Source organism: Perca fluviatilis, chromosome 11 (genome assembly GCF_010015445.1).
Source record: "Perca fluviatilis chromosome 11, GENO_Pfluv_1.0, whole genome shotgun sequence".
Lineage (NCBI taxonomy): Eukaryota > Metazoa > Chordata > Actinopteri > Perciformes > Percidae > Perca > Perca fluviatilis.
The window spans coordinates 16,023,080-16,032,897 of NC_053122.1; the positions used below are offsets into that span (position 1 = coordinate 16,023,080).

Consider the following 9,818-nt stretch of genomic DNA (forward strand, 5'->3'; position numbering starts at 1 on the left):
AGGGAGATGTCAGTCACGCCACTCTGTACACACACATTTTAATATTTGTAATAATATTAAATTAAATCTTTTAATAAGCCAGCCGGTAACAAGGGTCATATGGTTTACCAGCAGAATATCTTTGTCCACAGGCAAATATTTCACCACCCACCTTCTAGTGACATATTAATAGCTTAAAAACCATCATAAATAATATATACACTGTGGCAGGTATAGAGATGAGAAATATTTAGCTTCCTGCCCTCATTTTCAGCATCCACATCTCTTATCATCACTGCAGAGATTTTGAACAGCATTTGTATTTTGCTGCTGATAATTATCAATCCTCAGTAACACTAAAATACTGTACCGGTGGTTATCATGGAGCATTTTAATTTAACTGTACAGTCTGACATTTTGAAACACAACACACCACACACCCCACCTGTCACCCAGACACACACTGACATCCCTGCTTTACATGTACACACAAAGTGTGTGTGTGTGTGTGTGTGTGTGTGTGTGTGTGTGTGTGTGTGTGTGTGTGTGTGTGTGTGTGTGTGTGTGTGTGTGTGTGTGTGTGTGTGTGTGTAAGAGCTGGTTTGTGAACAGCACACAAACAACAATCGACCTGAATGCGTCACAAATATTGAACAGACTCCTCACGGTACAAATTTAAAAAGACATGTATTGCTGCAGCGTGTCCATTCATGCCACTCAACAGTTTATTGAAGCACACAAAAGCCATAATAATTTCGCCATTTATCTATCGAGGGAGGGTTTAATGAGCAATGTTCATGAAGTAACCACAGCCTTCAAAAACAGCATGTTGGTACCAAGAAAACCAACTGTTGACTAGTGCTGAAATGGAGAGATTCATGGAAAAACATTTTTTTTATAATAGATCATTATTTCAAGAGTTAGTCATTTCTTATTGTCAACCAATCCTGTACACCAAAACCAGCAATGAATTTTTTTTTTTTTTTAACCAGTTTTGTTAATTTGGCTTTCATTTACTCAAGCATAATATACATGTTTTTCAAATTGTCAGAAATAACAGGAAAATGCATATATTTCTGTCAAATAAGTTAACACAGACTCATTGCCTTTACTGTACGGGGACCAATCATGCTAACTGTTGTGCGTCTCCCCCACCACCCCCAAAGAAAATATTCTGAGCTTGGAAAACTCCTGCTATACCAAGGTCACGTTCCATTAATTTATATGTTCATGTATTTTGCAATCAAAATCTTAAGTTTTTCACAAGCCATACCAAAGCCAAACACTCTTTTATTGATACTTTTACCCAACATGCGTGAAAGTCAGGCGTGCATGCCTAAGGTCTGATCGATATTCGCAAATAAATAGTAACCCGCCCCTTAAAAAAAAGAGGGTGAAAAAATGGACTGATAAAAGAACGGCACAGTATAGGACACTTCCAGAACCAACTGCTATGAGCAAACAACCTGCTGATGCCAACACATTTCTGCTACAAGGACTAAAGAGCCAAAAAAAATTAAATGTCGCAACAGGATTTGTGATGTATTCACTTCTTCACTGGAGGCTTAGAAGTCAGATAATTTAATTCCTTTGCATGTCCGCTTTGACGATGGTCATTTTTCTGTGCACTTTTTCTGAACTGATCTCAGGAACAAGCAATCTCAAAGTTACGAGCCTGCGTCTCTCACCACCAGCTGCTATCCATTGAACAGCAGTCTGAACAGAAAACATCTTCTGACAGTGTCCGTTTAGTCTCACAGTATTTTTTGTAAGCATGGTGTGCAGGGACAAAATTACACAAACTAAAATTAAACTCTTTGGATCCAGCTGGCAGATACTTCCAGATCAAAATGCAGACCAAAATGCAGACCAAAATGTCATAATTTTCCCCTGAACATTACACATTCATTTTTTTGAGGGAAATAAGGGATAATAGATATTGTAAAAGGTATAAAGAAATATTGCATATTTTTTGCTTCAATTTCTGAAGGACTACTTTACATTCCTCTTTTGGTTAAAGATATTTGTTTTTTTTGTTTAGCAATTTGTTATTGATTTTCCATTAAACCGTGTAGCATTTTCTACAGCACATATTAGACCAAATGTATACAAACATAGTATGGCAGTGTTATACAGACACTAACCACTGTGAAAGATGGTTATAGATATTCTTTATCGAGTTATGTGTCACATGTCTTTCCAATTACGATTTGCGACACTTCAAACTGATGCATCGACTCAGAAGGGGGGCTTCAGTATATTCATTTGCCGTGTGCTTGTGGTTAATTATAATAATAAACTTGATTTATATTGAACTTTTCTTAACAATATTACAAAGTGCTTTACAAAAGGAAATAAAACCAGACCAGGCAAATAAAATGAGAATAAGGCCAAAGGACATACAGAGGAAGAAAAAAACAATAAGATGAACAACATCAAATAAAAAGAAATAAAAACAGTATAAATAAAAGCATTTATCAAACATTTCCATAAGCTTTCACAAAGACAAACGTTTTGAGAAAAGATTTAAAAGAAGCTAGAGACATTGTGTGTCTGAGTTCAGTTGGCAGAGAGTTCCATAGTGCGCATTATCCTTTGTCACAAACCGCAACCTGGGAGTAACCAGCGAGAGGGCAAATAGCAGGTCAATTAATCTGAGATGTATTCAGGAGCATGGTCATTTAAGGCCTTAAAAGTGAGCAATACAATTTTAAAATCAAAAATGCAAATCCAACAGGGGTGAAGTGATCATGCCTCTTTGTCCTGTTAATGAGTCGAGCAGCAGCGTTTTGTACCAACTATAGACTGTGGAGGGAGCCCTGGTAGATTTACTTTAACTTTCTGTCATCTAAGTGGAGAAACCCAAAGGCATTCATGCACGGCTCAGCTGTCTAAGCTTATGCAGCACATTAAGGTCATGTCCCATGTGTTCACTAACATCGACACAGCCAAACACTTAATTTTATGTTCTGTGACTGAGTGATGGACAGAGACTGATTTAAAAGGGAGGATAATAATAATCCCAGTGGGATTAGTGAAGTGCAGGTTTACAGCAGAACACATTACAAAAACTGCTCAAATACAAAATCACATATCAGAGTTAATGGTTTATCCTAAAGTGAGCTAAAATGCTGTTGTGTGCGGCTCACCGGTGAGCAGAAAATCTGTAACGACACAGTGAGAGTTCGACGGGGTAAAATATACTGTATTGTTGCTTGGCAACACAGAAAGTGCAATTAAATGTTCTCTATTACCTGTAATCCCTCTGTAGACCGTCAGCTTCCTGTCTGGCCACATGTGTGCTCTCTATAAGGCTGCACATATACTAGAGAGTACAATCAGTAAAACCAGCCTTAAAAAGGGACAGTTCACCCCAAAATCAAAAATACATATTTGTCTTACCTGTAGTGTTATTTATCAGTCTAGATTGTTAGTGTGAGTTGCCCAGTGTTGGAGATATCGGCCCGTAGAGATGTCACTCTTCTCTTGAATATAATGGAACTAGATGGCACTCAGGTTGTGGTCCACAAAGAGCAAAACTCAGCTGTTTATATCTCGAGCTGTAACGAGCATGAGCCTCTCGTCTATGAGTACGCTTCCTTCTGCACGGTGATACAGTTGGCGGGTGTTGTTTGGTAGAAAGAAAATAGGTGCTTTAAGGCCCACAAGCTGAGTGCCATCCAGTTCCATGATATTGGAGGGAAGGCCGACATTTCTAAGGCTGACGACTGACTCACACCAAAACAATCTAGATTGATATATAGCACTACAAGAGGGGAAATATGTATATATATTTTTTTTTATCTTTGGGTGAACTGTCCCTTTAAGACTTCAATACATGTAATATGCATCTATGTGTGATCCTAGTGAGCATAGGAAACGCGTTATTGAGGGAGAAATTCACCCTCAGCTGCATATTGTTGAGCTTTATAAATATTAATGTGTGCGGATTTCTTGATTTCCTGTGGGTGCTGCACATTATTTGATGCATCTTCCGGCATCTCAGGGTCTCAAGCCCGCGGTGTAGAGTTGGTTGTTGACAAGGTTGTGTCTCTTCAAAACATAAATTACCCCCTTCTTCATCCTACCGGTTAGTTTTTCTCTAGAAGGATGAGATCACCATACCGGCAAACACTTTTAAAAGTGAGTCAAGGACTTAACATGAGCACCGTGAGTTTAGTTTTGCAATTAAAATGTGGATGTTAATCATGGTGAAGAGGTTTGAAGCAGAATCAAAAATCAATCAAAAATGTCTAGTTATGATCTAGTAGATTTTTGGATAAACACTGTCAGATCAATAATCAAAACATCAACTAGTGTAGACTAGTAGAGTAACCACTACAGAGCAGTTAGCAATGGTTACTGTCCATCTGAACTGATAACTGTCAAATAAAAGCCAAATTGCCAAGTTTGCATTAAAACCGTCAGCTAACTCACTAGAATGGATTTTTTTTTTATGTGAAACTGTATCTACAGAGCTGTATACATAAAGTTAATTACATCCTATATGCCTTATTAGATACAATACAGGGAATAAACACATAGCTAAAACTAATGCAACTGATAATAGCACTAACAATAAACGGTTTTAGAGAGGTGATGATTCAACCATAGACAGTATATAATTCAACTTGCAACTTTGTTGTGCTTGCATAATGGCAATCGAGTTTGTGTATCTTGCAGTTCTTGAATCGTTATGGTCATTTTGGGGACTGCAATGTTTGTCATTAGACTGAGAAGTGTTCCTATTAACAAGTCTACCCTGATAAGGAGGCGGGCAAATTATACAAACACATATTAACTTTATGAGGGTCGGATTTACTGAAGCGTACCTCATAAACTGCCAACTGTGAGTAGTATCTAGAGAATCGACACGGATAAATTCAAACCCAGCAATGATATGCAGCAAATCAGACATGACAGCTATGCACGAAATTATTCTTAACTTCAGTATATTACAATCCAAAACACTCTTCTCATGAAATGTTATGCAGCAGAAAAATGTCCAATGGGTTGAGTGCCAGCAGGATTACAAATAGAACAAGAGCTTAGCAGGTTACAGTTAATTATGGTATGGAGAATAGTAGCTATACACTATAGAAAGCTGTTGCATAAACCCATTGATTTGAGAAGATTTATTTCTGTCTGAATATAAAATGTGTGGACTACCTATCTTAGGTGTAACAAAAGCATTGCATATCAAGCCTGTATAAAAGGGAAATAATGATGTGTAAATATTAATATCTGCATCCCTAAAAAGCTAATATACAATATAACCTGAGTCTGGCTTAATACGAAACCACCACAAACAACCAACAATGTTATGTCACAAAGCAATCAGCAGCATGAAAGAATTATAATGGAATGAAGAAATAAAATTCAGCAGCCCAAGAGCATAAGTAGCAGACACCAAGACAACCAAAGCAGACTTTAGAGAGCAATAATCCACACGAGCAACGATTGAACACGCAGTAAACACTTACCAGAGATTATTGAAGTGCAGCATAAGCTAACATATGTTCCCGGTTGATGTGGCCTAGGAGGATGATAAATAATTCTCCATCAACAAGGTGCAACAAAGTGCTCTTGAACCAACATGATGCAACTATTAACAGTTTAGCTTGATTACAAAAAGAGCAGCAAACATAAGCAGGAAGTGTTTGTATCAGTGTTAGCCAAGTTAGCAAACTAGCAGCAGAGCAACAAACTACAGAGGGTGACATGATTTGACTTCCATGAAGTAGAATGTGCCTCATGTGTAGTAGCAAGTTTTCTGATTGAAGCTTGCCATGCTAGGCTACGTACATATGTAAGACACAGTCTGAACTGAGAACAAATGTATTTATTTTAAGTTAGACACTATATTCTTAAAATCAGAGGAGGCTTGTTGAAATATATGTGCATCCAATATATTCCAATATGAAATGTACAGATTGTATGATATAATACCCAACAAGTTGTATGTTCATTGATTTGATTGGATGACACTGGGACAAAGAACGCACATTAAGCACATAACGCACATAACAAAACACACACTCAAGACCTATATATATATATATATATATATATATATATATATATATATGTATGTTATGTTGATATATAATTCACTCAGCGTAATGCAATCCAGTACCAAAACCTTTGTATAAATCCTATATTTTATTAAGCTTTACCTGTCTAGTTTGTGTTAATTTAAATTAAAGGTATTCCTGTTTTTTTTCCTGCTGCACAATGTTATCTGTCCAGTACAACTGTCGTGCTGGTGGCCAATGAGCAGCTTTTATTTAAGGACTTTGGTATTAAGTGTGTTTTTCTTTTAGCCTTGCATTCACAAGACCTACATACAGTATATAAATATAAAGTTTATTTAGGGTTATTCACCATGTAAGCACAACTTTGAACATAATAAAGATCTTAGAACTACATTTTGACATAAGGCAGGGCCCTTCATAGACAGGAAATACTTGTCTAGAAAGGCTCATATTTCAGGTTTAGTCGGGCATATTGCCACAAATTTGCTATTAATTGACACACAGTGAACTTCAATATGTTTGAGGAGCCACAGCCTTGTTGATTGATTCATATATGAAGCACCTATTTGGGTGTATATTGTAATTAACGCCTGTGCTGCTTGTGTGTATTATCCAGGACACACTGCTGGAGCTGCTGTGTGATGCAGTGGCGGCATCGGTTCGGCAGGGGAGAGGTCTCGTAATCTGCGGTTTCCCTAGAGACCCGAGACGGGCTGAGGAGTACGAGGCCAAGGTCAGAGCACCAGACTGACTGGGACAGACTGACAGACATGTTCAAAGTTTAAATCATGTCTGCCAGGGAAAGCAGGAAGACACTCTGCTCAATTTATTTAGAAACTTGTTTGACATGCAGTGCTGACATCAGAGTAAAACATGTTTATTAAATATGACTCATAGTAAAACAGATATGCAGATAATGGTATAAAATGGGGAGGCACGACAATGATTTGCTTGTCACAAAAGCAACAAATGAAAGAAAAGTTACTTTTATATTGATGCAGAGGGATAGTATGCAGATTCACTAACATTGATGGAACTACAGCACAGTGACAGTGGAATACAATATAAAGGGAAAGTGAAGATGTAGCCTGAGATTCACTGCCATCACCTGGACTTTCCTCTTCCTGTGCCTTGTGTGTCAGATGGGGGAGCCCAGCGCAGTGCTCCTGTTGAGCTGCTCAGCCGACACCATGTCCAGTCGTCTGCAGTGTCGTGGTAGATCCACCTCCGCCCTCCACCCTGCCTCAGACAGAGACCACGTCATACACAGGAGGGCTGAGAGCTTCTGCAGGGACAGCCAGGCGGTGGCAGCTTATTATGAACGCAAGAAGCTTTTGCACACGGTAACGTTTTTAGAGAGAGATTCGTTTTTATCCTGTGTTTCTGAATGCAGCTTACTACCCACTCAGGATATGAGCTGGAACAGTTCGCCCATCACATGAGAATTAGCTTACTCATATCCACTTCATCTCAGTTGAAATTTATTCACATTTAAAGGCCCCTCAAACACACATGTTCAGCCTTCTTTTAAAGTAAGTTTAAGAGAAGTTTCTGAAGTGTTGATTATCCATTCATTCAGGTTTTCCTTTGATTTGTTACCCATCCTTAAATAAAACATACAAGAAAAACCGACATAAAGACCATGTAAAAAGCCAATTTGCCTTCTTTTCCAAGCTTTTGAGGCAAAGTGAATTTATCTAAAAACAATAAAGTTAAACGAATATACAAGGCTGGGTAGTAAGCCCAGGGGTTAACTTGCTGTGTTTGGTGCCTCTACTCCTTTTGCTGACGTCTCCACTGACATGAGGGTCAGTAGATAATCACAGAATTTCTGTTGAACTGAACTGTCCCTTTAAAATTAGTTGTTTGAACATTTAAATGTCACATCAGGTGTGTGTGTGTGTGTGCGGGCGTGCATGCGTGTGTGCGTGTAAGCTTAAATGCCACAGCAGGTATTAAGGTCACCAGTCTGCTGTGAGCTTGCAGAGGTTGCACTGAAGCAGACTGCTGTCCTCAACTGTATATTGAGACACTGATGGTATTTGAAAGGCCTCGTCTCAGACAGTTTGTCTCCGTCTGCAGATTGACGCTGAGAGGTCGCCAGATGAAGTGTTCGCCCAGATCTGCCAGGCGATGGAGACCTTCTGATTTCTACAACTACCCCCCTCCCCCGTGAAGACCTTCTCCCCCTCTCCGGAGACTCATCCACACCCACATAACTTCATACCTGCACCAGACATACGCTCATTGAACTGTGGTATGCATCTCCCCAAACACTCCAACCAATCAGTGAAACCTCTTTCTGCTTCTGACACTGACAAAGCGCCTGGTTGTCAAATTCTGCTTCATCCACTTGCATTGTCTCTTACATTGACCTCAATATATGCTGCCAACTGCCAGACCGAGGCAGATAACTGTACTGAGGCTATAGCATTCCCTGCTGTGACTGAGAGCATGTTTCTAGTTGTTTCTAGTCTCTCTGGTCCCCCAGAGGAGCACAGAGAGGGTTCCCACCGTGCTAGAAAGTGGAAATGTCAGTGTGTGCTCATGCTCTCATGCACAGCAACATACTTTGTATCGTAACAAGCATGCAAGAATTACAAGCTTAAAGGCCTTTTGTGCATTAAAGAAAAAGAAGAAAAAGTATTAAATAATATTGCATTTGTATGTTTCAAAGCTCATCGTACAGGTGCTTGTTTGAGTCTGGTATTTAACATTCAATAAAGCCAGTGCATTTGCTAAATGGAGGATTTCTGAGTGTATGCTTTGGTGTTTTGTGTGTGTGTGCGTGCGTGCGTGCGTGTGTGTTTGTGTGTGTGTGTGTGTGTGTGTGTGTGTGTGGGAAAGGACAGGGAATGGTCACAGCTGGTTGATAGCGCCATCTGCTGGTGAGAAGATCACAACAAAAGGTGCTGAAAATATATAAAAGATAACCAGGGGATAATGGGTTTTGTTGTAATGTAAGTGTTGCACTCGTCTTTTGTTCTTTCAACCTTTTTAATCTTTTGTAAAGCACTTCCTGTTCATCCTGTTTAAAATGCACAAAAACATATTGTTTGTGTCGACCTTTAAGCTGATAACATACATGGATCCAAAAATCAGCATTTTGACCTTTAACTACAGTAACAGATGTGTAGGGGAGTGTTTGAAGTGACCACCAAAAGGTCACATGTTGGGAGCATAAGAAAAATAAATAAATCAGGCACTTTTTCACATCTTCTCTCTACGCCAAATATTTGAAGCAACCACAGAAGCACAAAAACCAAACAGCATTTTATTCTTTTTAGTAGATAGAAAAGGTGACGAATTAGCGGTTGTTCGTGGTGCTTATAAGCTGGTGAAAGGTAACCGGTCTGACTTTTTATTTTACTGAAAGACTTAACTTATTTAGTATTGATTCATTGAGCTGCCCTGTCACTAAGTGATCATAGTATCAATCTTAATTATAACTGTCCAGAATACATTACAGTGCTTACATTTTGATTTTCAGTTGTCTAAACTTAGAGAGACAAATATTTGTCAATTCCAGCTTCTCAAACATGAGGACCTGCTTTTCTTTTAGATCATTGTTAATAGACTATCTTTGGATTTTGGACGGTTTGTTGGACAAAACAAGCTAAGTAAGACATTGGATTCTCAAGACTGCATTTTCAGTTTAGCTGACATTTAATAGTTGATGATAAATTGAAAATGAAATAATTAGTTGCAGCTCAAGTGTATTATGATTTTCTAGATAAAAATTTTCAATATTGAAAGATCTTTCAATTACTTGATTAGTCACTGCACTAGGGCTGCAACTAACTA

General features: G+C 38.6%; 1 protein-coding gene across 2 annotated transcripts in view; it reads left to right on the forward strand.

Moving 5' to 3' along the window:
- ak5 (adenylate kinase 5) overlaps nt 1-8,761 on the forward strand; it is a 75,482-nt gene extending 66,721 nt beyond the window's left edge. Inside the window, exons 12-14 of one of the 2 annotated variants that reach the window (XM_039815028.1) lie at nt 6,631-6,747; nt 7,157-7,357; nt 8,097-8,761. In XM_039815028.1, coding sequence (XP_039670962.1) covers nt 6,631-6,747; nt 7,157-7,357; nt 8,097-8,162 — 384 coding nt within the window. In that variant the 3' untranslated portion in view covers nt 8,163-8,761. The remainder of the gene's footprint in view (nt 1-6,630; nt 6,748-7,156; nt 7,358-8,096) is intronic. The other variant, XM_039815029.1, reaches the window with a different exon arrangement.
- Nucleotides 8,762-9,818: the final 1,057 nt, after the last annotated feature.